The sequence below is a fragment of the Pan troglodytes genome, chromosome 14 (genome assembly GCF_028858775.2).
Source record: "Pan troglodytes isolate AG18354 chromosome 14, NHGRI_mPanTro3-v2.0_pri, whole genome shotgun sequence".
Classification (NCBI taxonomy): Eukaryota; Metazoa; Chordata; class Mammalia; order Primates; family Hominidae; genus Pan; species Pan troglodytes.
The window spans coordinates 54,793,279-54,820,905 of record NC_072412.2 but is presented as its reverse complement, the minus strand read 5'-3'; the positions used below and the strand labels follow the sequence as shown (position 1 = coordinate 54,820,905).

The 27,627-nt window shown below is 42.8% G+C and overlaps 2 protein-coding genes and 1 pseudogene across 11 annotated transcripts in view; 1 reads left to right on the top strand and 2 right to left on the bottom strand.

Moving 5' to 3' along the window:
• Positions 1-4,640: 4,640 nt before the first annotated feature.
• On the bottom strand, positions 4,641-6,851 carry MLNR (motilin receptor). Its single transcript, XM_016925716.3, has 2 exons — positions 5,876-6,851; positions 4,641-5,075 (listed from the first exon to the last, which is right to left on the bottom strand). Exons 1-2 carry the CDS (start codon positions 6,774-6,776, stop codon positions 4,738-4,740), a joined length of 1,239 nt encoding a protein of 412 aa, XP_016781205.1. The 5' UTR covers positions 6,777-6,851; the 3' UTR covers positions 4,641-4,737.
• A 7,526-nt stretch (positions 6,852-14,377) lies between these two features.
• On the top strand, positions 14,378-16,502 carry LOC744628 (prolyl 3-hydroxylase OGFOD1-like; annotated as a pseudogene).
• A 740-nt stretch (positions 16,503-17,242) lies between these two features.
• The window catches only part of FNDC3A (fibronectin type III domain containing 3A), a 228,546-nt gene continuing 218,161 nt past the window's right edge, over positions 17,243-27,627 (bottom strand). For all 10 annotated transcript variants that reach the window (XM_063792541.1, XM_522753.9, XM_063792542.1 and 7 more), the window contains 3 exons: positions 24,876-25,042; positions 23,558-23,685; positions 17,243-19,754 (listed from right to left, as the gene is read on the bottom strand). In XM_063792541.1, the coding sequence (XP_063648611.1) occupies positions 19,440-19,754; positions 23,558-23,685; positions 24,876-25,042 (610 nt within the window). In that variant the 3' untranslated portion in view covers positions 17,243-19,439. The remainder of the gene's footprint in view (positions 19,755-23,557; positions 23,686-24,875; positions 25,043-27,627) is intronic.

The following is a 27,627-nucleotide window of genomic DNA, read 5'->3' as shown; positions in this document are numbered from 1 at the left end:
ACCCTATATCAAAAAAAAAAAAAAAAAAAAAGAGTATTTGACCATCAGGACCTATTTGCAGGAGCCTGTGGAAAATGCAACAACAGAACTTTTCCAGCTGGATGGCTTCTTTGGAACTACAAAGTAGTCCCCCTTATCCATAGTTTCGCTTTCTGAGGTTTCAGTTACCTGTGGTCAACCATGGTCCAAAACTATTAAATGGAAAATTTCAGAATTAAACAGTTGTTAGGTTTTCAGTCGAGCGTGCCCTGAGTAGTGTGATGAAATCTTATGCCATCCCGCTGTGTTTCACCTGGGACATAAACCAGCAACACCTGGGAATTCAATAGAAATACAGATTCTTGGGCCCCACCCCAGACCTACTAACTCCAAAACCCTCTGGGGGAAGCCCAGCAATCTGTGTCTTAACACGTCCTCCAGGTGATTCTGATGCAGGCTGAAGTTTGAGAACCACTGACCCAGAGAATTAGTGTGGGGAATAAAAAGCCTTTTAACCCTTAGTACACAGGTGTGCACTATTTAAAAAGTGTGTAGTGTTTTCCTAAGGCGGCCGGTCGAGTCCCCTCCTCTGTAGTGTACACCAGAGACATAGTGTACACCAGGGACAGGTTGAGTGACTTCCACAGAGCATTCCTTTGGAGCCTGTGCCCTGTGCGCTCAGAAGAGGAAACGCTGAATTCAAAGGCTCCTCGTAGAAGACTAGGGGCTCTGTAATAGTTAGGGTTTGGAATCCTTAGAAATTGGGCTCATAATTAAATATTGCATCCCATCTATGTTTAAGTAAAGCCACTTTTAAAACACTAAACCTAAGCTGGGCGTGGTGGCTTATGCCTATAATCCCCGTACCCTGGGAGGCTGAGGTGTGAGGATCGATTGAGGCCAGGACTTGGAGACCAGCCTGGGCAACATAATAAAACCCTATCTCTTAAAAAAAAATTTTTTTTTAATTAGCTAGGTGTGAAGATGATGTGTGCCTATAGTCCTAGCTACTTGAGAGGCTGAGGTGGGAGGATTGCTTGAGCCCAGCAAGTTGAGGCTAAAGTGAGCTGTGATCAAGCCACTGCACTCCAGCCTGGGTGACAGAGGAAGACCCTGTCTCTAAAACAAAACAAAACACACTAGACCTGTGCAACCACTAAAATTTGCTTCCATATACTGGCAAATGTCATTATGACATGAGTAGAAAGGGTCAGGAGAGGGCGTGTTTGAATTTTCAACACCATTAGCACATTGCCTGTGTCTCTTTGAGAACCTGGCACAGGGAACTCTTGGATCCCAGTGGATGTTGTGCAATAGCTCTTTGAACATTTCCTTCAGAAGTGGAAATGTCTCACATACAAAAGAGGAGGAACATCCAGACAGATAGTGCAAACCTGATGTTCTGCACTTCCATCTGATCTAAATGGTGAATCCATGTTAGTCTAGATGACACAATACACATTTCAAACAGAGAATGCCATTAGAAAGTTGATTGATTTTTACATCATCACATGGACTAGTTTTTCTAGTGTATTGTATTATACACGTCTGGCACTTAGCAGTTGCTTGGTAAATATTTGCCATGGGAATGAATGAAATACAAACTCTCTTCCAAGGTTGGCAGCTCACCTAACAAAAGTGGTTCTGCCTGCAGAAGGGAGAGGGGGCTCAAAGAGAAGTGGCTGGAATGCCAGCACGGGTCTCTGTTGGGGTGGAGGGAGTGGCTGGCCCATAGCCTCCATGATTACCACCCTGGGTTGGGTGGGTAGGGAGCCCTGGACTGGAAACCAGAGCTCAGTGATTCTCCTGCTCCAGTGATTCGCTGACTTGGCCTCCCTTTTCATAGCCAGTTGTCGGTGTAAGAACAGAGAAAAACTTTAGATCTTAGAACAACTTTTTAAACATTTTCCACCATGACCCACAGTTAGAATATATTTTATTTTGTGAACCGGGAAAGACACCAACCAAAACATAATTGAAACAAAAGTTTCACAGCACAATAGTTACCTTAGTACATGTGATACACAATGGACTCTATTCTTGTCCACACTGTTCCATTAAAGAAAAATATGACACACTTACTGATTTCACAGTCCACTAGTAGGCTGAGACCACACAAGAATCCTGAAGGAAGGGATGGCCTTCAGGCCCTCAGGCTAGGCTAGGCTAGGCTAGGTACCATCTGGGAAGGGAAGGGTGATCCTCCCTATGCCCACACCTGGAAACATGCTTAAGTCCCAGGAAAGTGTCATGTAAATCCTTGTTTTCTAGATTCTGAATGAGAAAGCTCAAAAGAGAGGTCTTTGCTTCTACATTTAGAATATTATACATGAGCCAGGTGTGGTGGCTCATGCCTGTAATCCCAGCACTTTGGGAAGCTGAGGCAGGAGGATTGCTTGAGGCCAGGAGTTTGAGACCAGCCTGGGCAACACAGCAAGACCCCAACTTTACAAAAAACTAAAAAATTAGCCAGGCATGGTGGTGTGTGCCTGTAGTCCTGCCTACTGGGGAGGCTGAGGTGGGAGGATGGTTCGAATCCAGGAATTTAAGGTTACAGTGAGCTATGATTGTGCCACTGCACTCCAGCCTGGGCAACAGGGTGAGATCCTGTCTCTAAAAAAATAAAATAAAATATTATATACATCTTAATAAGGTTCTTTGCTGTGACTTTCCCTAGGGAGGTGGCCACTCCTGACTGCTCCAGAGAGGAGCTCCCATGAGCAGAAGGACTGTGGCAGCTGCTGTACTCAGTGCTACCAAGCAGAGAGTTATGGAGGCTCCAGGCTGGCACCTCCACTGTCAGAACCCCTACATCAGTGCTCCCCAAAGTATTTCTCACTCCATGACATTTTACTAAGTGTTCTTGGGAGGGAAGATGGGGAGTTGGTTCTGTGATAAAATAAGTCAAGGAAATGTTGGTTGAGACAACTTCTCAGAGCCTCTGACATGCTATATTGTGTTATGTGTGTGAAATGTTTAGGGTGTGGTAGGGGGAACACAATGTGGTATTTTCCTGCCATATTTAACCCAGAACCATTTTTTCCAATAATCCCTGGAAATCTGCAGAACACAGTTTAGGGAATGCTTCTTGAAGTGACTGCAATCTGCTTCTTCCACTAGCTAGGAGAAAAAGCAAACGAGAGACTTCATTCCTGTGCCAATTGTGGACCGGGCTGGGGACTGAGCTAGGGCTTTGGCTAAGAAAATGAGAAAGCAACAGAACTTTGAATGCATGTCGGGCAGACCCTTGTTATTTATGTATTCATCTTTTGTAAGTTTTAACTATTCAAAAGAGACTATGGTGGCCTGTGGCGGAAAGTAATTTAGACATTTACCAAAGCCACCCAAACTGTGGGCTGTGAAGCAGAGACATCAAGTCAGTGAATCAACGGAGCTGCCTCTCCAGCCTCCAAGTCTCAATGTGACTTTATGTCTATCTGTCTTTATAACTCTGAAGTTATAGCATTTGTCACTTTACTGGTATTTGTAGATGTGAAGATTCATGAAGGTCTCAGGACAAATTCCTCATACAAATCAAGATCCTATTGTAATTTAGGTTTGAATTTATCAATCTGAAAGCCCCAAAAAAGGTCCCATGTACAACTGTGAAAGCTGTACCCTGCCCACATCTTGGGGGGTGCCATTCATACAGAAGGTGGCATAAGTGAAGCCCTTTGGAGCTGAGTGACAGCAGTAACCCTCTAAAAATATTTGTGTTTTAAACTGTAAAAAACAAAACAAAGTTACAGAGTTGTTGATCAGAATGTCCAGTGAGTTCTCTTTCACTCTTGACTAAATCCATTGGCTGGCGTTTTTCAGTAAGGACAGCATCTTGGCTTGGGATTAGGTGAGCAACTTAAACACTGGATTCAGACTCCAGCTCACCAGCTCCTGTTTGGGCAATCCAAGACTCACTTCCAAAACAGGAATGTTGACAACAGCAGTCACCCCACCAAGCTGAGGTGAGATAAAGCATATTAAATAGCTCTTTACAAACGTCATTTGTAGTCACTGGAGAAAGCCATGTCCTGCTGAGCTCTCTACTCTCAAATGTTGATGCCCAAAGTTTGCCACCCCATGGCCAGTGGCACTGGGAAGGTCCCATGGGCAGTGTCAAGGAGAAGTGGGTTGCAACACAATTGCTTAATACTTCTGAAAGAGGCTATTATTTTGCCTAAACGTTATGATTTGCTGTGATCTGGAGAGAGGTGGGACCCCTGAACACTGGAGTCTACCCAGAATTCCTTTTACTTCTAAAAGTTTTTGCAGCCATACATAGGTATTAAATCATTTCTTGGATCAAAACTATCATTATCCTGGTTCCTTGTAGATGTACTGTTACATTTACATCCAAAACATAAAATACACTCATGATCTCAGAGGTGGCAGTTTTGGGGCAGCATCTTTGTGTATCATTTAGCTGTAAAATGAACAATCATCTTTCCGAAGAGTAGGAGAATGAGGACTTCATGAAACCATCACACAAGAGCACACTTTGAGATGTGGGATTTCATGATGGTAAAATCGACCTCCCTTAGGAGGTACGTGGGAAGGAAACTAGAAAGGTTGGCACAGTTACATTTCATACCTTGGTTAAATAAATCATGCGGTCTATTTCTTAACCAACTGGCACAACTGCAACCCTCTTTCCATTCTTCTTAACAGGATCTGTTCCTCACTTTCAGTCTTTATTTCTCTACACACCTGTTTTCCCCAAAGTCTTAGAACTGCAAGAGGAGCCTGGCTTGGCCGTGCTGGTTATCCCATCGTCTTCACGTTAGCGCTTGTCTCGGTGTAGCCCGCCGTGTCTCCTCCAGTGTCCCCTGCAACTTCCCCCGCAGTGTCCCTGCTTCTGTGGAAGCCTCTCGGCCTGGACTTCCTTGCGAGCAACAGTTTAAAGGCCGCCGCTCTGTACTTCTTTGAAATGAGGTTGTAGAGGATTGGGTTGATAGATGCGCTCAGATAGAAAAGTTGCAGAGCGACGATGTTAAAGTACTGAGAGAAGTACATCATCCGCGAATCTTCCGTGTTTATGTAAATGATTCTGCCAACGTGGAAGGGCAACCAGCAAATTATAAATGCCAGAACCACCACCACTGCAACATAAGACACAGCACCGGGATTAACAAAAGCATTGGGAAGCAAATAAACCCCCCACCCCGACAAGGAACCATCTGCAATAACAAGTAACAGCAAAATAAATTAGAGAAAACTTCTACCTAGGCAGATCCTCACCCCAGAAAAAATGACCAGGCTGCAGGCTGCATGGATACTTGCTTTAAAACTGCATAGTAGGCTCCCATATGTGTTATCAAGGCTGGACATAAACCAGAAGGAGCAATTTCTCTGAACAAGCCGCCTTGGCAGGCTTCCTTCCACAAACCCACTTCGGAGACAAGTTTTCTGTTCTCTGTTGAAAAGAATTCTACAACAGGTCTGCACAATCTTTACTTTTTGATACGAGCAAGGTTTACTTTAGCCTTCAGCATCACTTAACATTAAATAAAAATTTTAGCTTAATGAAATCTCCCTCGTCTTCTCAAGAGCACTGTGAGGATTCCTCATCTGTGGCATCTAACAGGTGGTTGGATTAAGAATTACCAACTCTCCTTTCTGGTCTCAGAGGCTCTGGAAAAGCACTGCTGGTTACTGAATCGGATCCGGGGATCCCACCCTCAAAGCGCCCTGGGGTCCCCCAGAGCTCCTGGGGGACAGGACATGGTTTTCTCGGGGGATGGGAAGTACCGGCGGGTGGAGGCTGGAATCGAAATAGGAAAGGGAGCTGGAAGCGGCGCCCAGAGCTGGGCGAGCAGGGGAAGGGGACCCAGCGTTTGCGCGGTCCCCGGCGGGGCGGACTGCAGGCAGGCGTCTTTGGAACCACGGCGGCTCCACTTACGCAGGATGCGGACGGTCTGCCGGTGGCCTCTCTCCCGCCCCGAGGCGGCCGGGCCTCGCAGCGGCCGCCGGCTGCTCCACAGCTCCCGCCCGATAAGCCCGTAGAGGATGCTGAAGCACAGAAAGGGCAGGAAGAAGTAGGCGGTGGTGACCCACAGCATGACACGCAGCGCGCCCAGCTGCGCGGGGCTCGGCCGGCATTCGCGGCTGAACAGCGCCGCGGCCTCCGCGGTCTCGGGCCCCGACGGCGGGGACGGCGGTGGCGCCCGCGAGAGCCAGAGAGGCGGCGACGAGGCGAGAGGCGAGGAGGCGATCCGCGCGGTGCCATTGAGGCCCGGGACTACGGAGATGCCGGGGTCCTGCTCGACGCCCACCAGGAACAAGAAGGGACCGGCAGAGAGCAGCGCCACGGCCCAGAGCACAGCGATGAGCGCGCGGACGCGGCGCCGGGTGACCAAGACGCGGGCGCGGAGCGGGCGGCAGATGGCCAGGTAGCGCTCGACGCTGAGCGCGGTCATGTGCAGCAGCGTGGCGTAAGTGCAGCCCTCGCCCACGTAGAGGGAGAGGCGGCAGAGCAGCGGCCCGAACACCCAGGGCCGCGAGCGCCAGAGGCGGTACAGGTCGAACGGCAGCCCGAGCAGGATGAGTAGGTCGGACACGGCCATGCTGCCCAGGTACAAGTTGGTGGTGGTCCGCATGTCCCGGTAGCGCCCGATCAGCAGTACGGTCACCACGTTGCCGCTCACCCCGACGACGAACAGGCACAGGCACACGGCGGTCACCGGCACTAGCGCCCCCAGGGGAAAGGGCGAGCAGCGGCGCTCGTCGCAAGGCGGCAGCGCGGCCCACGGCGGCTCCCGCGCCCCCTCGGGGCCGTCGCTGCCGTTCCAGGGGCTGCCCATGGGTGCTCCGCGTGGCCGCCGCGTCCCGGGTCGGGCTGGGAGCCTGGCGCGTGGTCCCTCTCGGTGAGCGCCTCCTTTCCCAGCCCGCACGCTGCGGGCGCGGCAGGTCAGACGGCGGAGCGCTGCGCTGCGCTGCGGGGCGCGGGAAGCGGCTCTGCGGGGTGGGCTCCGAGGCGCTCCCGAGCTAGCTGCGCGCAGTCTCCGCCCACGGCCGCGGCCCGCCCCGGCCCGGCCCTGCTCCCGCGCCCTCTCCCGGGCCCATGCAGTTCCAGGGCGCTTCCCTCTCCACCAACTGGAATACCCGGCGCCCTTAGCGCACGAGCCCTACCCGGTCCGGTGAGCGATGTCTGCACCCTAGACAGCTTTGGTTACAGGACTGAGCACTGTACGGGCGCTTTTGTCAGTCTGGTACACCGGGCACCTTCGAAGGGATCTGGTCTGGTGGCTGGTAGCTGCCCCTTGACGGTGGAGGAGGGCTCATGGTAATCCTCAGGAAGACATAATGCTAAATAATAGGAGGGGAGTCTAGACCAGAATCTAGAGCCTCTCCTGTCTAATCCTGGCTCTTCAACCGAGTAACTTCCGTAATCTTGGGCTAGTCCTGGTCTCGCCCAGCCCAGTTCTCCTCTTCTGTAATTTCGCGAGTGGTGGAGGGAGCTGACCATATAATTGACCAAATAATTTCTTTTTTTTCTTTTTTCTTTCTTTCTTTCTTTTTTTCTTCTTGAGACAGGGTCTCACTGTCGTCCAGGCTGGAGTTTAAGTGGCGCGATCACAGCTCACTGCAGCCTCGACCTCCCAGGCTCAAGCAGTCCTCCCACCTCAGCCTCCTGAGTAGCTGGGAGCACAGGAGCGCCCACGCCCCGGCTAAATTTTGTGTTTTTTGTGTAGTCAGGGTTTCGCCATGTTGGCCAGCCTGGTCTCGAACTCCTGACCCCAGGTGGTCCACCCGCCTCGACCTCCCAAAGTGCTGGGATTACAGGCGTGAGCCACCGCGCCCGGCAGTGACCAGATAATTTCAAGGATCCGTGAGCATGTTTACTTATTAGAAAGAACAAGACAAATATTTACGTGGACACTAGAGTACTTTCGCATGTGATATGTCGTTCTTATGTACAACATGTTTTATAAACTTAAAAAACTAGAGGATTTGTCAACACCGGAAAGAACGAAAATTGGGGAAAGGGGCTAAAACGGATGTTCAGTCTGTTCGGTGTGGTCTTAATAACAATAGCTAACACTTACTGAGAATTTAGATGGATCTGGCCCTGTGCTCTCCATTTAATCCTCATGGCCCGGGGCGCTCCTTTCGCCCATGAACAAAGCGGTCTTGCTTGAGATCAAGCAGGCTGTAAGAGGCGGGACTGGGATATGGGCTCTGGTCGGCCTAATCCCAGAGCTTGCAAGCCTGACGTCCTACTCACTGCCCAGCTCCACCCCCTCAGTGGCTTAAATCCTCAACCTCTTCTCTGGAGTCTCGATTCTGGACCTGACACCTGGCTTTGCCTAGGACAAGCTTCTCCTGCAGTTCTGTCTCACATGCAGACTGTGAGCTTGGAGGAGGGACACCTGTCGCCTCCCTCATCGCTGCTGTTTCCAGCGGTCCTAAAACCGCCCTCCCTAGCGCTTTCCTCCGTGGTCACCCGCAGCCCCTGAGGGCCAGGTGCCTGCGCTCTCTTTCAAGCACTGCATCTGCGGCCGTTCACACCCATGCCGAGTCTTGGAATGCCTTGGCCTCTAGTTTGTTGACCTCCTTTCCACCTATGACCTTGCTCTCCACCCGATCTCAGCCGCGCCTGTCGACGGAACTTACACCTCACGGTTGCCTGCCAGCCTTCCTCCACCTCCACTTCAGTCAGCCCTCTTTCTGACCTCCGCCCGCTCTCTTTTTAGCTCTCTTCCCCTAGCACCTCAGTTCCGGTAATCCTTCAACCCACTGCGACCTCCATCGCTGGCTCCTCCTTCCTTTTCCCGGTCCCTTGCCTGCCCCAGGTCTTCACTTTCTTCCCTTACCCAACGTAAATTCCACGGGCAGTCGCCATCACTCCCACACAGACGCCCTCGACTCCCTTGCTCTTTTCTCCATTGTCAGCCTCGTCCATCCACCAAGAGCACCACAACCCTGGTGAAGCCGAATTCCCTGCCTACTCCTTGCCTGCTCTCACATGGCGTTGTTTCACTTGAAAGCACAACCTCTAGCGGGGTGCTTCGTTCCCCCGGCCTTCCCAACTCTCACCTGACCTCATTCACTCTCCCACCACCAGGCTGCTGGTTTATACCCCCTCCTCTCTCCTTAGACCCACCACCCACCACCCCCTCCTTTGGGAGGTTTCCTTGCACCCTGTTTCTCTGAAGATAACTACCACACCCCCACCTCTGCTCGTGCTCCCCTGGGACAGTTGGTGGTACTTGCAGCTGAAGTCAGCTCTGCCCCTTAAGTGCTCCTTTCTCCTCCTCCAGACATCACTGCGTCAATTCTCTTTCTCTCTCTCGTCATCAGTTTTTCTCTTCTGGATCATTTTCATGCAAAACTCCTCAAAATAGTTTCTGTACTCACAGTTTCCACTTTTTCTTCCTCCCTGTCTCCTCCCCCTAGGCAGAGAAAATGTAATTTCTTCATTTATAGTTGATTTGATTTTCCCCTGTGCTCTCAACAAGAGAAATGAATGCTCTAGCCTAGGTAAGGCATGATCCAGGCGGATCAGTTAAGCAGCCCCTCTGGGCAGTGTTCCCTTCTCTCAGACATCATGCCTTTCCTCAAGGTGGCCCAGGTGTACGGGGAGAGGGGTCAGTGGCTTAAAGCTAGAGGGAGAGGTCCTTATGAAGCTTCACGCCGGCTCCTGGGGTGTCAGGGGCTGGCATTTGCTAGACTCCAGTTCCATGTACCCTTCCTGCCTGGTCACCAGTGGCTCTGCTAGCCTTGGGCGCAGGGGCCTGTGGCTAGTGAAGAGGTAGCTTCTTTCTTGGACTCAGGTGATGCTATCAGGAGCACTTGACATCTTCCCCATGGCTCTCATGGGCTGCGAATCCCTGAGTCTCTTTGGTTTTTCCCATTTGCTCCTTGGCCTGATGGACTACCCCAGCCTCTGCTGAAGCCTCCCTTATTCCCTTCCCCACCCACCATGGTGGCGCTGAGGCAGGCTCACTGAGTCTGCAGTCAGCATCCTGGCTGTTGTGAATTACTCACCTCCATTCAGGCACTCCCTCTCTATTGTATTTTCTCCATATTGCTTATTATCAACTGACATACTATTTAATTTACCTAGCTATTTGTTTATTATCTATCTCTATCTCCCAACATTATGTGCACCAGAAGGCAGGGCTTTAATCTACTGTGTTCACTGCTGTTTCCTTAGTGCCTGGCACAAAGTGAGAATTTAATAAATATTTGTTAACTTGGAGAATGAATGAGCTTCTGCAGAACCAGGTACCATTGTTTTCTTTACAATTCCTAGCCGTTAAAACAGTGCTCTGATTGTAGTGGGTGCTCAGTAAGTAGTCACTGATACTTCAGCTTAAGACAGAATACTGATATGGAGAGGTGGAGACCCAGCGGGCTTTTTTGATAACATTGCTATGCTGAGGTTCAAACATAACTTGGCCCTTAGGACATATCTGAGCTCTTATTATGAGTTGGCATTCAATGTTTTAGGAAGGAATGGGACCAGATCTGTTTTCTATTTTGTGTTTCTGTAGACATTCACCAGCTTCCTGACTTCATAGTTCATCTAGCGAGAGGAAGAGGAAGTTCTCAGTAGACCGGGAGCATGGGCGTCTGTCTTCTTTACTCTTTGAGTACCTCTCCGCCTGTAACTCATGTGGGGCAAGGGTGGGTCTAGGTTTGGCCCAGCTACGGCCTGCATCCCCAGAGGCAAGAGGTTGATGTCATCAATAGGCTCTTGGCCCCGGGCTGGAGGCCTCACTTGTTGGCTTTTGATGAATATAAAGGGATGGTCTGGATGAATATAAAGCTAATGCTTGCTGTGTGCAAGGCACTGTTCCAAGTACTTTCATATCTGAATGCATTTAATCCTCCACAGCAGTCCAAGGCAGCAGGTTCTTTTAGTATCTCTATGTTAGAGATGAGAAGAGCAAAGCACAGAGAAGTGACCCCAGGTCACTGGGACAGCCAGTAAGGGTGGTGCTGTCCACTTCCAGAGTCCATGGGCATAACTACTGTGCTGGGTGGCCTCTTGCTATACAGACCATAGCACCACCAGCTGCAGAGAATGCTAGGTTATGATCTGGATTCTGCTAGGAAAGTGTCTTCCAGTTTCTTTCTCAGAAACCAGATTTTATGGGCAAATTGAAGAATCTGGAGAGTTGTGAGGAGCATTAAAATACATCCGTAACTTGTACAATAGTTTACTTATGGAAACTTGTAAACACTCCACAGGCTTTACACTCTTTTCCCCACATAAGAGCAAGGCATGAAGTTTGTAGAGATGGGGGTCTCCCTAGATTGCCCAGGCTGCTCTTGAACTCCTGGGCTCAAGTGATCCACCCTCCTCTGCCTCCCAAAGTGCTGGGAATACAGATGTGAGCCACCGAGCCTGGCCATTTCATAATGTTTTGAACCAACCTTTTACAATTGGGAAATTTCAGGTAAAGTTCCAGATTGTCAGCATGATATCTTGGGCCTAGGCAGACCAAATTCTTTAATAGCTCCCAAGGACATCCATAAAATATTGTTGTAAACCAGGCACATGCCGCAGGCTGAGAGGAGTGGTAACATCCAGGGAGGTGTGGGAGTTTGAGAAGGAAGCATTGTCTTGCAAAACCGGAAGCTGTGGCAGCTCTGAGCTCATGTTCCCCAAAGACTGCCACCTGCAGCCTGTAGGCTGGTGCCACTCTGCAGGCACCTCACAGCTGTCACCACACACAGGGCATCTGTGGCTTCACACTCAGCCCCTTCCTCATTCACGTGACCCACTGGGTCCTCTAGACCCCAGGCACCAGGAAATGGTATCTTTAGTAAAATGCAGAGATAGCAAAGCTGGCCCTGGAAGGGAGCCCCTGACAGAGAAGTTCAAGGCCAGCTATTTCCCAATCTCACCGCCAGGACCTGACCACCACATTGACCAGGGGCTCAGTCTTTCCTAGGTTTTCTCTTTACACAGCAGGGACACGGCAGGGCAAATTCAGGCAAGACTTTTGTGGAGTGCAGATTCCTGTTACTCTGTGGCTGTTGCTTTAGCAGTTTTTCTGTTGGTCCCAGTTTCTCCTGAGAGACAGACAGGCTCAGCGTGGCAACAATTACCAAGGGGGATGGTGGAGAGGGAGCAAGCCCTTGGAAGCGTGGGTGGGAAGAGGTTATAGGCCTTACACTACTGCATACGAGCATTCTTACTGTGCAGCTGCTGCCATTGATTAACTGTGAAACTGAAAAGGTAATTTCTTCTTTAAGACCTCTGTGTCATTCTAGAAGGATTAAGAATGAGATAGAGCTGATAACTTGGGTGTGGGCAGGCGAAATTGTTTAATCACACTCAAGGATATCCATAAAATATTCAGTTGTAAGCCAGGCACATGTCACAGGCTGAAAGGAGTGGTAGCATCCTGGGAGGTGTGGGAGTTTGAGAAAAAAGAGACAAGTTGGCCTCTGTCCTTAGCAAAATGAACTTACTGACTACGTCAGTTTTATGGACTTGATGCCCAGGATTCTCTAGTCTTATGTTACCTGTGTATCAGTTTATAGGTTTTATATTCCCTTCTTAAACAATTCAGGTGAAATTCACATAAAATTAACCATTCTGAAGTGACAAACTTACTGGCATTTAGTGCCCTCAGAGTTGTGCAACCACTACCTCTGTCTGGCTCCTAAGCATTTCCATCAACCCAGCACCCACTGGGCAGTTACTCCCCATTTCCTCCTCCCTCCAGCCCTGGCATCCACTAATCTGTTTCTATGGATTTACTCATTCTGGATATTTAATACAAATGGAATTGTATAATATGTGACTTTCTGTGTCTGGCTTCCTTCATTGTAGTGTGTTTTTGAGGTTGGTCCACATGGTAGCTATATTCATTTTTGAATATGTCAGCTTGTCTTAGTTGTGGTAAGTGGCAAAAACGGCGTTTTCATCCTTGGATTAATATTTAAGATGGGCTAGCCTTAAGGATTGAGTGTGGGCTCAAAATGGTAGTAAAAGTATCAGGGGATGAAATTCAAGAGGAAAGAAATTAGGGTTTCTCGTTTAGTCTGTTATGCTTATACCAGATTCTTCTCATCTGATTTCTTTCTGTTCAGTCCTTAGAGGGCTGTGGCTTGTTTTGCATATGAGGAAGTGCTTAGCACATTGCCTAGCAAACAGGTGGTACTCAATCAATAAATGCTATCATAAACGCACTATTAAAGTCAATTCATATTAATTTTGATTTCCTAGAGTTTGTAAATTTTGGGCCAGACAGCAGAGGATAGTGGTCAAGTGTGGGAGCACCAGACCTGGATCAAACCCCAGCTTCATCATTTATTAGCCATGAGACCTGTGGCAGAGAGCTCGACTTCTCTGTGCTGCAGATAATGCTTACTAGAGCAATTAAGAGGACTGTATGAGATGCCCAAGGTAAAGAACTGAACATAATGCTTACAACACATTAAATGGTTGACAGATCCTAGCCATAATGATTTGAATGGGCCATGTGGCTTCAAAATCTGTTCAGTTTTGAAACCCTTTTCTCTTGGCAAATTTCCCATAGTAAGTGGAAATGGCACAATAGCCCCGTTTATGAGACAAAAAATAGCCATTACAGCATCTAAACATTTGAAGGCACCACTCTGGACACAGAATTTGATGACCACCTTGTTGAAATCTTGGTTCTTTGGTTGATTTTCTTTTTTCCTCCAAGTTTTTTCTCCCGCCTTAGGAGCATCAGAGAGAAAATGATAAATAAACAAAAGGGATACACATTCTCAAGGGCATATACTTACAAAATGTATATGAAAATAGAACACTTAAAAACTCTCTAAAAACATGAGGCATCATCTCTTTTGATGATGGGAGTTAGGTTACAGAATCACTGCTTAAGTTTGGGGGAACTATTTTCTTTTCTTTTTTTTTTTTTTTGAGATGGAGTCTCGCTCTGTCATCCAGGCTGGAGTGCAGTGGCACGATCTTGGCTCACTGCAAGCTGTGCCTCCCAGGTTCAAACGATTCTCCTGCTTCAGCCTCCTGAGTAGCTGGAATTACAGGTGTGCACCACCACGCCCAGCTAATTTTTGTATTTTTAGTAGAGACGGGGTTTCACCATGTTAGCCAGACTGGTCTCAAACTCCTGACCTTGTGATCTGCCCACCTTGGCCTTCCAAAGTGCTGAGATTACAGGCGTGAGCCACCACACCCAGCCTATTTTCTTTTGAAGCCTGTTTGCCTCCTTGAGCCACCACGTCAATGGAATCTTCCTGCAGAAATAATCTTATAATGGTGAGAAGCAAGGGATTTGTGTTGGAAACCAACCCATGGAATGCTCAAACAGGATGCAAAAGACTCCTATTTCCAATCTACAGAAAAAAAAGAGGTGACGTGCAATCATACTGTCAAATCAGTATCATACCCCACTCAAACCTGGACTCATGCTTAGCTGCTTCTGTGATGTTCCTATTTCCAGACTCTCCTTCCCCAGCCCAACATTTTAAACTCTATCACGGTCCTTGGAGTTGTGGCAATTAAGAGATCTACATGGATTTTAAAAGCACTGAGTCATGTGGCGTGGCTCTGTACCTTGTGAGGAGATGAAACGGCCAGTGGAGCCCGGCCGGACCCGGGTGGGAAAAAAGGGAAAGAAGGAGGTGATGGTGGAATTTTCAGATGCCGTCATGGAGGAAACCTTGAAAAAGCAGGTGGTTGAGGCCTGGAGCTGTGGGACACCATTCAGCTACGAAGCCATTGTCAGGAACATGGACCCCTTTCTTCACTGCATGATCCCAAACTTCATCCAAAGACGACTTCTTGTAAGGGCTTCAGAAGGAACTTATGAACTTGGATTTCCATGACAAGTATAATGATTTATGTAAGTTCCAGCAGTCTGATGATTTAAAGAAGAGGGCCTCACATCTCTGCTTTAAGGAAAATTCTGTTTGAAGATTTCTGGTCCTGGCTTTCTGGCATTTCTAAAATTTACTGGAACCAACCATCGATGTGTCCTGTGCTAAATATGAATTCACTGATGCCCTGCTGTGCCATGATGATGAGCTAGAAGGGCGCTGGATCGCCTTTATCCTGTACCTGGTTCTTTCCTGGGACAGGAGCCTGGGGGGTATCGTGGACCTGTACAACATTGATGAACACTTTCAACCGAAGCAGATTGTCAAGTCTCTTATCCCTTTATGGAACAAACTGGTTTTCTTTGAAGTATCTGCAGTGTCCTTTCACCAGGTGTCCAAAGTCCTGTCTGAAGTCACGTTTGTCTATAAGTGGCTGGTTTCATGGTCCTTCACTGACTAGGCCTCCCAACTACTTTGAACCCCCTCATACCTTGGAGCCCTCACACCCCACAAGAAGATGAAATTGTTTGATTGGATCAACCGTACTTGTCTGGACATGGATTACCAAATTCAAACTCAAGAAGAGTTTGAAGAAAGTTCTGAAATTCTCCTAAGAAATTTCTTAAGCCTGAGAAATTTGCAAAGGTCTGTGAGGCCTTGGAGAATGGAGATGTGGAAGAGAGCAGCTGAGGTCCCCCTAAGAAAAGGTTTTTTTTTTTTTTATTATCATTTTTTAAATTTTAAATCTCGGCTCACTGCAACCACCGTTTTCTGGGTTCAAGCAATTCTCCCGTCTCAGCCTCCTGAGTAGCTAGGATTACAGGCACCTGGCATCATGCCTAGCTAATTTTTCTATTTTAGTAGAGACAGGGGTTTCACCATATTGACCAGGCTGGTCTTGAACTACTGACTTCAGGTGACCTGTCTACCTCGGCCTTCCAAAGTACTAAGATTATAGGCATGAGCCACCGTGCCTGGCCAACAAAAGATGATTCTATGAGAAAGCTGAGGAGAGTAAGCTTCCTGATATATTGAAGGAGTGCATGAAGTTATTTTGCTCTGAGGCACTATTCTTGCTGCTCTCCAACTTCACAGGCCTGAAGCTTCACTTCTTGGCCCCTTCGGAAGATGAGATGGATGACAAAAAAGAGGAAGCAGCAGCCTCTGCTGCTGATAGAACTGAGGAAGGGACTGGCTATAGCCCTCCTGAGCCACAGAATAATCAGGCAGCCATCAGCATCAACAGCCAACAGAGCCATGACCAGACAGACCGAGTCAGAGGAAAATGAAACAAAGAATGAATCAGGTGTTCCCACATGCCAAAGGGAACTGAGGCGTTGGAAGACTGGTCACCACACTTTTAATTTGTGACCATGGCAAGGCTGATTTTGCCCTAGACTTAATTCTCCACTGTGGCTGTGAAGGCTGGGGGCCAGAATATGGTGGTTTTACTTCTTACATTGCCAAAGATGAAGACGAAGAGCTGCTAACAGTGAATCCAGAAAGCAATTCTTTGGCATTGGTCTACAGAGATAGAGACTCTGAAATTTGTCAAGCATATTAACCACTGAAGCCTGGAACAAAAGAAAACCTTCCCAAACACAACAGGTTTCTGGGACTTTTCATTTATCTATTATGAATGACAGCACTGGGCAAAGCTGAACAAAAACATGATCCTTCATCAGTACTGGGAAGTCTGGAACAGCTAAGCCTGGAGTGAAGGAGAGCTACATGGTAGCTTGCCTGACAGTGTTCTTTAAACTGGTTGTCCTTTAATAGGACTCATAATGATTGTCCTCAACCTAGACCTTGAGCTTGAAGCTATGTACTTATCTCTTGAATAAAAAAAAAAAAAGTTGGCTTTATTTTAAACATTGAGTTCTCCTCTTTCCATATTGGCTTCTTCAGTGAATTTTTCAATGATTTTTTTTTTATGGTGGTAAGATATTTATAACATAAAATTTACTAGCTTACCCATTAAAAAAAGAAAAAAAAAAAAAAAAAAGGCACTGAGTGTCCATCCCCAGGAGGAAGTTCTTGGGATGGAAATTTTAATGGGGGATGAGTGAGAGAATGTTGGATTTTCTGGTGGAAGGCAGACCCAGCAGTGCCACTACCAGGAAGGTTCTGGGCCTCTGTTGGTGGGCGAAAGAAGGTACTAGAAAATAGGGATGTGGGAAAGGCAAGGAGAGGTTAGGGATTTTCTTCCCACTGGGAAGTTTACCTTAGACTCACTGTATTCTTTATATGTGGAAAGGAAGTAAGATATTTCATGAGTTGCACAAAATCAAGTCACTAGGATAAAACTTCTAATTTTATTCTTTACTGGGCTTTATATAATAAATATACATCCTCTCATATTGAAGATTTATATACTGTTGGGAAAAATGTTTTAAGCTCATTGGAAGAGGGGAGACCATAACATTTCACTTTCTTAAACAGGTAGCAAATAATGAATATATATGAATACAATAAACGTATCTCAAAAAGAATGATACAACTTTTATTTTCCATGGATTTTACAGATACTTTTGCTACATAGTTTATGTATTTTTATGAGATTTTTTTCATTTGTATGAAGTTCATTCAGCCTTATACAATTTTAAGGTGATATGTTTGGTAGTGTATCTATAATCTTTAAAAAGTTTAGAGTTTTTGGAATGTACAGTATATGAGGTAAAATCAAGATTACATTAAAAATTGTTTTCTCCTCTGCACTAATTTTGCAGTGAGGCTCAAATGGCAAGTATACTATTAAATGACATTTACTATCAAAAATAGGAGGTTCATTTGAATTACTATGAAAAACATAAGCCACTGTAACTTGACACAGTGGCACATTTTACCATTTTAGACATTCAACTATATATAAATCTCTGGGCTATTACACTCAGACTCATTTGTACTGCCAAATGTGGCACTTTAAAGAAGTTTCTAGAAAACAATCGCAATCACTGTTGTTTCTGGGGAAGGTTATCACCCTATACATAAGAGATTAAATTTAAATAAAATGTAAACATACAGTATATTATAGTGACAGGTCATTCTTACCACTTAGAAAGGCCAAGTTTATCCATTTCTTTTTTGAACAAGGGTTAATGTTTTTCTACAGCACAGATCATTTGACATAAAACTGTTACAATACATGCCCATTCTATTATAAAAGAAATTCTTCAGAGATCTTCAAAGCACAAAACATACGTTCTTTTTTCAAAGACTGACAGAAGTGCTTAATAATCACTAAAATGCCAACCTCAGCAACTAAAAATTAGTGATTCGCTATCCTAAAATTCAAATAATAAATTAAAAAAGCTAGTTACAGGTGTTTTACGGATAACAGATGTGCTAAAACAAGAATTGTAGATAGTTTCATTATAAACTGTATTATTACTGGCAGTCATCGACATCTAGGCAAGATGTACAATGTGATACTTGACAAAATTCAGTCTGATCATCCAATAACTCACAAATGCAAGCTCACAAAACATTAATGAATTATGCAATTGCAAAGTGCTCTAATGCAACATTAACCACATGCAATCAACAATTTGGAACAGTATCCAAACAGACATTATACATTAAACGTTTAGTTTTCAAGAAAGAAAGCAGCTTGAAGTTTACTGGTGCAAATTAATTTTGTCTTCAGATTTGGTGCCCCAAACAAAAAGGTTAGGTTTGATTATGAATTCTGATGGTGGTGGCAGCAGTTATGGGAGAAGCAGCAGAAACTTATGGGAGTTCTTCAAAATTAGCCTATACCAGACAGAGTGAGTGTATGTATGTAATATATACTTCTACACTTGTTATGTGTATATGTGTACACTTGTTATATGCCATATATGTATGTGTATACCCTTATACACATACATATAGTTCAAAGGTTCACAAAACAGAAGCCAAATAGGTTTGAAATTCAATTTACTTTTATGATTACTTTTTAAAAAGTATTTAAAAGCACTCAGTTCTTTTCCATGTTCTCAAGACCTGAAGAGGTACTTTTTGAGTAAACATCAAAATATTTTTAGGCCAAGTAAACTGTCTGTTCTTTAAGTACTTATCTGTGAATTCATGAATATATATTTATAATGAAGAACTCCACATTTATCAAAGAAGCTTTTCTTCATGCATACTCTTTCATCCAGTTTTTGTTTCTAAGCCCCTCCAGTTACTCATCATAATCCCACTTACCAAATAATTAAGACAAATGAGGAGGTAGAAATATAGCACTAGATTACTTTCACAGCATCAGACTTTAACATTTTATATAGCATGTTAGTGTAAATTCTATTCATTCTGAATTTTTCACTTGGTAATAATCTTTAAAACCAACAGATCAGGTTATCACTGTTACACTCATGCCGATTTGTCAAAATATCCATTCTAAATTGTTGCCTCTTAGAAAGTTTTTCTATAAGAAGGCATTTGTTAAAAAAAGAGAGAGGGAAAGAAAAAAAGAAGACCCACCCTAACAAAAAAAAAAAATTGATATTTTTGTGGCTTGCATTCTAATAAAGTGCCAGCCTCTACCTAACAATATAAGCACTGAAAATGGCAAAAATGATGTGCTATAGTCTCAATGCCAGTGCTAAATGCCACTGTTTTTTATAAAAGCAATACAGAAATAATTTTAGTACATGACAAAATAAAATGTAATAGAGTTAAAAAATAAAGTTATATTTTCACTTGATTACAAAGTACTGAATGATAAAGGCAATCAAAATGGAAAAGAAAGCAAACAGCACAAGGATGACGGCAGCACACTGCTCGTCACTCAGTGCCCGTCGGGTCCTTGTGCTTTCCACAGTGTCTCTGTTGGTGCTGGCTGGTGGTTCAGTCCTCTGAGAGATGAAGAGCACTGTGGTGCTGTAGGGACCTACGAGGTCCTGGTGTCCCAGAGAGTCTTGGCACTGGCGAATGGCACATACACGGAAGCGATATTCACAGTTCAGCTGAAGGCTGGAATACCGGAAGGAAGAGTCGGGACCTTTGTAAATCTGTTAATAAAATATTAGAAGGAAGAATTACGTGTGAAGGCTGGACAGAAAATGTGTTAAAACTGGCTAGTGTTAGAATTGTTTTTCATGTGAAAGCCAGTGAATGCCATTGATTTTATCTTTTAAATGACTTGTTAAAAATACCTATCCATTAAAGTACTTATCTGTTTGTTGCATAGGGGCAAGAGAAATTTCAAAAGCGAGTATCTACCCTTATACGGTTCACAGATGAGTTAAGGAGTGCAGATGTGCCCCAGGGCAGCTAGAGAACAAGCAAAATCGGTCCTCAAGCATTTTCTCGCTTTTCTCAAATGTAAGAAGTCATTTTTCAATGCAATCATTCCATCAAAGAAGGGATAGTGTCTACTTTTGCTTCCCCCATTATGTCTTTGTATAACTGATAAATTTCCATATAATTTCAAACATATCTGTACAATGAAATGGAAAATGAATAAGGGGAGCTTTCTATAGGTGCCTATGGCAAATCACTGTATAAACCAGAGAGGGGAGATCACTTAGAATCAGAAAATAGGACCTCCTCTGCCATGCCTCACAAGGGAAATAAAAAGAATGAAATTCCACGGATTTTCAGAGGAATGTGCTAGTAATTAACCCATTTATGCCAGAGGTTGCAAATTTTTTTTTTGTGAAAAATCAGACCTTGGCAATAACCTTGATCAGTTGGATATAAATAACTACCACAAGCTTAGTGTTCCAATAATGGAACACTAGGCATAAATGGGTTAAGAAGCTATATACTAGAACTGTTCACCCCTGGCATCCAAGGTCTGCTCTACCACTTCACACTCCAGATGTGATTTTAGACCAACTACCTTAGTATAAAAGACATACTAGTAGTTAACATGTATGATAATTATGAGGATGAAATGAACTAATGCTTGTTAAAGCACTTAGCGCAGTGCTCAGCATGCAGTCACTGCTCAATCTGTAGGAGCTATCATTTCCAATAATGAGCAACCTCCCACCACTCATTCTGTAATTGAGAAAACCAAGGCTCATAGAGTTAAATGACTTGTCAGTTGAGTTTCTCCAGTTAGTTGGTGGGCTACAAGTCAGAAGAACCAACACATGGGGGCTTTCAAGTACTTTTAGCTGCCTCAATTGTACCTGTGGTGTAAATCTAAATTTTTACATATTGCTTTGCTCTCAAAGTAAAGTAAGATCTCTGTCTCATTTTTCTATCTCCAGAATCTAGCATATAGTAGGTACTTAATAAAAGGACATTAAATTAGTGAATTATTGGCAATAAATAAAAATGTGGATGCTGATAACAATATATAAAGGAACTTACTGAAAGAAGCTTTAAGATAAATCAGAAAGAAAATGGTGACTATGCATTAGTTCTAAGGATGCATAATGTTTCAGGGAATAGAATGTAGAAATGATCCATGTTTGGGAGATGGTACAGGTTGGGTATCCCTTATAAGAAATGCTTGGAACCAGAAGCATTTCAATTTTTTTGATTTTGGAATAGTTGCGTATTTACTAGTTGAGCATTCCAAACCCAAAAATCTGAAATTGGAAATGCTCCAATGAGCATTTCCTTTGAGTGTCATATCGATCCTCAAAAAGTTTCAGATTTTGGGTGAAACATTTTGAATTTTGGACTTTATTTGGGATGCTTCAACCTGTAAAAGGATTCACTTAAAACAGAATGTTGTATGATAAAGTAGTGTAAAATTGTATACATAACACTGAAGTAAATTGAGTAAAAATTAAAAATATGTATTTGTCTTATGGATAGAATAGATGATTTTTGTCTTTATACTTTCCATGTGTCTTCATGTACCATTCCATGAGCCTGGCAGTATTAGGTTAAGAAAGAAAAACCTCAACAAGTGGCATGAGGGTGATAAGAGATCCGGTACAAAGAGGAAGAATACATTAATTACACTAGTTGGAAATTTAGGTTAATTCAAAAGGGACCACTGTAGGTGTGTGACATTAAAACAGTGTTTATGGAATCCTAATCGTGAGGCTGTGTGAAGGACTGAAGGGAGCTGAGTAGGACAAGGACTCTTGATGTACATGCAAAAAGTGATGAGGCCCTGATGTAGTTTTATGGATTTAGAAACAAATTCTGATTAAGAGTTGATAGGAAAAAAAAATTCATCTAAGAATTTAAAGCTTGGAGACCAAGATGATATTGGTGTCTATGACACTGATGAAGTAAAGATGTTGGAGAGGAGATACTGGGAGGGAAGATGATGGGATCAAGTTTTCAATTTTGTATTTCAGATGTGGGAAGACCTCTAAGCAGGAAGAGACACAGGTAACTGTAAATACAGGACTGAAGAAAACAGATTAACTTGCTCAAGCTAATTTCAGAAGGTTTATACACCCAAGAAAAGTCATTCAAACAAGCCTTAAGGTTATTCATATACTACTCAAATGTGGAGTCCCTATTTCCTTTAAACGTGTAATACAATTATATTTTCTTTAATATTAATTTTGCTTCCTCCTTAGAAGGAAACCTACTTATCTGTAAATTACATTTCAAATCTAATTATCCTGTCAATTTGCAGATGGCTTAATAAAGAAAAACAATTGCATGCCAGGTTTAATCTGACTCTTTGGATCTTTTGTAATTTCAGTTAAGATATTACATAGAGTGGTTACAACAGCACAATACTGGAATAAAACAAATGAAGGATCTTTTTTTTAGTGGAAGAGGAAAATATAAGACACAATGAAAACAACCCAGCTTAAAAGCCCTCAAAATTAAGAAGGTTACAGGAAAAAGGGAAAATCAGATGAAATGTATAGGTATTTAATTAGTCTTTGGAGTGGTATAAAAGCTTATTCTTTTTAAAAGTTGTAACAAACATTGGCAACTCTCCACTCTATCTCACTGCTATTCTTGCTTTATCAGAAAGCTATCTTTGAAACCTCTTGGCTAGGAAGGTGACAATTCCTCTAGGTTTCCATTATAACTTCATGCCTAATGTCATATTTACAGCACTGCATTATGACTATTATTAATACTATTATTGTAAAAGCCTCCTTATTAGTCTTTCTAGTTCTGCCCTTGTCCTACTGTAGTTTCAACACTACAGTCAAAACAATCCTGTGTCTGATCACGTGAATACCCTGGTCAAAATCCTCCACTGTCTTCTCATTTCACGTGGAGTAAAAGCCACAGTATGGCCTATTATGCCTTACATCACTCCATACCACCTATAGGCCCCTTAGGATTAACTACCCGACCTTATCAACTCTTCCCTTTGCTCTCTCCATCCAGTCATATTGGCTCCTTTATGTTCATCAGATTTAATAGGCATGTTCCTGCCTCAGCATATCTTCTTGGAACACTCTTCTCTCCATAGTCATCTCCTCTGGGACATGCTGAAATGTCAGCTGAGTGCCCCAAATGAAATAACACTCAGTGCCCTCCCCCTCCACTACTCCCTATTTTATCCAATTTTGTTTTTTCTCCATTACACTTATATCTGACAATATATTGTCATGTTTACTTGCTTATAGTGTCTTCTTTTCCACCAGAATGTAAGTAAGCTCCATGGAGGCAAGGGACTTTTTGTTCAGTGCTATATCCTGAGTGCCTGGCACAGAATTCAATGAATACTTATCAGATAAATGAATAATCTGTTCAAGTGTAGTTCATACTGAAAAGATTTGGAATCTTGAGATCTCTGGAACATAATATATACTGAATAAATGTTTATGAATTAAAAGGTAAAGATGGCCAAATCTTACACTGAAAATACATAAAAATTAAAAAAGGGTAAAAATATGCATCCACACATTAATATCTTGGTACATACCTGTTTGAATTCTGAATCTTTTCCCAACATAACTTGAAGACTGTAAATAACTGGATCACCTTTCATTGGCTGTAAACACTCCCATGTAATTTCACAAATGTGATCATTTACTTTCTCTATTTTGGGGGCTGTAGGAAACAAATATAAATAATATCTGTTCCACTTGATTTTTAATTTGGTACATCATGCAGACACTTGTTTTAATAAAAATCAACAAATATTTAAAATCCACTTATAAACTTGAAATAAGTATCAGTGAATTTTTGAAATTTGCATCCAAAGAGGTTAAAATCAGCACTCTTGTATTCTAAGATATGGGATCTCACTCTGTCACCCAGCCTGGAGAACAGTGGTGCGATCATAGCTCAATGCAGCCTCAGCCTCCTGTGCAGCTACACACACAGGCATATGCTACCATCCCCAGCTGATTCAAAATTTCTTTTGTAGAGAGGCAGGTCTCAGTATGTTGCCCACGTTGGTCTCAATACTCCTGGCCTTAAGTGAGCCTCCCACTTCAGTCTCCCAAAGCACTGGGCTTACAGGTGTGAGCCACTGTGCCCTGCTTATAGTCAGCACTCTTCTTAAAGCTAAGAGACACTAAACTTGATGAGCAAACAGAAAAATGACTCAGTGAAACTCAATATTATTAGAAAGACTATTCAAGAAGAGTTCTGCTGTTTAACAAATGATAGGTTTAAGTACATGATCTAGGATATGGTTCTAGAAGTCTCTGTGATTAGTCTTCAGAGCAATTAACTTTATAGACTTTTCAGCTAAAAATAGAGTGTAGCCCTTGCCAGAGTCACTTTAAAATAAGAACCCCTCTAAAATTAAAAGATAAATGTATATACAAATGTGTGTAAATATGTGTACATGTGTGTGTAAAACTAATTGAAAAACCCACATTAATGAAGAATTTGTTTTGCTTAACAGATGAGCAAGCTTTCCTTCTGAAATCCAAATGAATGTAATATCAATAACTCAAAACGTTTAAACAACCAGAGTTTGTGATTTTTTTCTTTAAGCAAATGACCTCATTAGAAAACCAGCCTACCTACTCAATTTAGTATTTTTATGCTACATTATTAAAAACATCAGTGACAAAAGCCAGTACTTGTCTGAATATGAGCGTGCCAGATAAAACAGCTTTTATTATTGAGTGGAACTCTCAGTAGAGTTGGGCTTGCCTATACGATTTTGTATAACTGGTGGACATATACTGGATGCTAAATTTTAATATCAGTAAACAAAGCATTTATGAAAATACATTAAAAAGTAATTTATTATAAAGAAAATAAGTTCAGGATGTATAACTTACCTTTCAAGGCAGCTGGGACAGATTTTGGAGTAGTGAAAATATATTCTTGGGAGAGGGGACCTTCCCCAGCTTCATTACAAGCTTGAATACAGAATTTATAGGATGTTGACTCATTAAGTCTTTGTACTTTGTATGTATGACATGGTCCTCTGTATAGGGATACAAACCTAAAATGGAAATAACTATTAGATAAACCTTATACTACCTTATGATACCTTATTAAAGTGTTTTACAAACTAGTATAAAAACACAGTTAGGAACATTATTTAGGAGTGATAAGTTACCCCAAAAGTTTGATGCCAGGAACTCTATGTCACTTAAAATAAATCTGTTTTTCATCAGATGAAGAAAAATAGGATATTTGGTAAATTTCCCAATTTGACATGATTTACTGAAAGTCTGTTACTAAATTTCATGTCCGACCATAACTGTTTCTTCTCAGGCTTCCGGTTTAGCTTTGTTTCTGAATACTGTTTTGTTAATGTACATTTTAAAAGATGCTCAGAACATCACAATTTTCATTACAAATTATTTCTAACTAAAGTCATATTGATAAAATTTGCCAAGTATGGCATAGAGACCTGAGCTATGAGATCAAGTTTCTATTTTAATCTTCCTTGTCTTTATCTGGAAAAAAGATAATTCTCAATTCCCAGGCAGATTTTTAGTTGACTTGGTGATGTTTTTCTAGAGATTTACAAAAGTAGTATGATAATATAAAATTTCCAATACATTATCCACTTGAACTGTTCAATGAAGTTGAATATCATATATATTTCTCCTAATATGTTATCTATAAGTTGAATGCATCCCATTATTTTTGATTGGATGTTTCTAAAATTTTTGGAAATTAGAGAATGAATAATGAATGCTTATTCAATGCTAACAGTCTGAAAATTGTAGTCAAGTTAAAAATAAAGAAATATTTAATGACAGGAAGAAACAGTACTTCCAATAAGCAGTAATTGGATAAGCCTTGTCTTTTCAACCTCTAAATTTTTTTTTAATGACAGGAAAAAAAATAGTGGTAATACCACTGTTTAAAAAAGCTGAACAATGACAAAATCTGGATCAGGGAACAACTAAAGTATCATTATGATACCATCCCACAGCAAGTGTATATAGTTGTGAAAATCAAAGGGAATGAAAGTAATCAAAGATATTAAATTGATTTAATTTATTAAATGTGTGCATTAAACTTAACAGTATCATAAAAGGTTTCAATTTCTTTATTTTCCACAACCAAAGGCCATGAGCCATATTCATACCCCATAACAATTCTCTAGATGCTAGCTGAATATTAAGTTGGAAGTTCTATAATAGAATTTATATCTAATAGAATCTTTATTCTATTATCTTTCAACCAAACACTAATTAGACCTGTTTCCAGTAAGCCTTCTTGCACTACCCCAAATGTATGCTAGAAAGGGGAGGAAAAATATTTAAACAATTAATTTGTCCAGTAATAACAACATATATTAAAGATAAATGGCTATACCAAAAACCTGTACAAGGCAAATAATCTCTTTGTAGAGATAAGTCTACAAAGATTACATAAAATTCTGCCAAGAACAAAGGCTAACATTCATCGATACAGATTTTAGGAAATGATCACGTTTGTTCTGTGTAATGTTCTTACTGGTGATATACTAGTATACAAAATTATTCCATATGTTATTTTAAATGTATAAGTATTTCTGACAGAGAGTGGTTATGTACAAGCACCATGAATATTTCATTGTTGAATACCTGGCTAAGATACAAACAACACAAAAAAGTAAATCTTGGGAAAAACTGTTACTAGTATTCTGAGTCCATCAGATTTGGAAATTGTTTCTAATATATTCAATGAAAAGTAGAAAAGCAAAATTCAAAATTCTTAAAATATTAAAGGATTAACAGCTGTGGGAGGTATGTGGCATTGCTTATATGGAATATAATGTGAATAAATAGCCCTAGTTGGCATTAGAATGACTGTTACAAATATTCAGAGTTAACACTGTAATTAAAATACATGATTTAGTGCGGCAGTATATGGCACATTATATAGGAATAGTACAACATGTACATTAAGATGTAAAAGAGGCACAGAAAGAACCTGAATGAAATTAGGTTCTTTCTAATTCAAAGATTAGCAAAGATTAGCAACAGTGATTAGCAAAGGGACTAGATAATTAATCACAGAATCTAACTGAGATCACACAGTGAAAAACTGAACTGTATTCATTTAGCGTGCAGGCCCTGTGTCAGGAATCTGGAAAAGACTGAAACATAATCTCTGCCCTCAAGGATCTCAGAGGCCAGGAACGATCATAATCATTTACTATAAAATTGTTTCAGGGCCGGGTGCAGTGGCTCACGCCTGTAATCCCAGCACTTTGGGAGGTTGAGGCAGGTGGATCACGAGGTCAGGAGATGGAGACCATCCTGGCCAACATGGTGAAACTCCGCCTCCACTAAAATACAAAAAATTAGCCGGGCGTGGTGGTGCGCACCTGTAGTTCCAGCTACTTGGGAGGCTGAGGCAGGGGAATTGTTTGAACCTGAGAGGTGGAGATTGCAGTGAGCAGAGATTGCGTCACTGCACTCCAGCCTGGTAAGAGTGAGACTCCGTCTCAAAAAAAAAAAAAAAAAAAAAAAATTGTTTCGGTCAGGCACAGTGGCTCATGAGTTGTAATCTCAGCACTCAGTGAGGCTGAGGGGGGAGGACCACTTGAGCCCAGGAGTTCGAGACCAGTGTGAGCGACATGGT

Bases quoted from the DNA above. Each gene is read 5' to 3' on its own strand.
- MLNR (XM_016925716.3), bottom strand. From the start codon at position 6,776: ATGGGCAGCCCCTGGAACGGCAGCGACGGCCCCGAGGGGGCGCGGGAG. The intron at 5,076-5,875 runs GTAAGTGGAGCC...CTTATGTTGCAG, and splicing joins GCAGACCGTCCGCATCCTGC to TGGTGGTGGTTCTGGCATTT.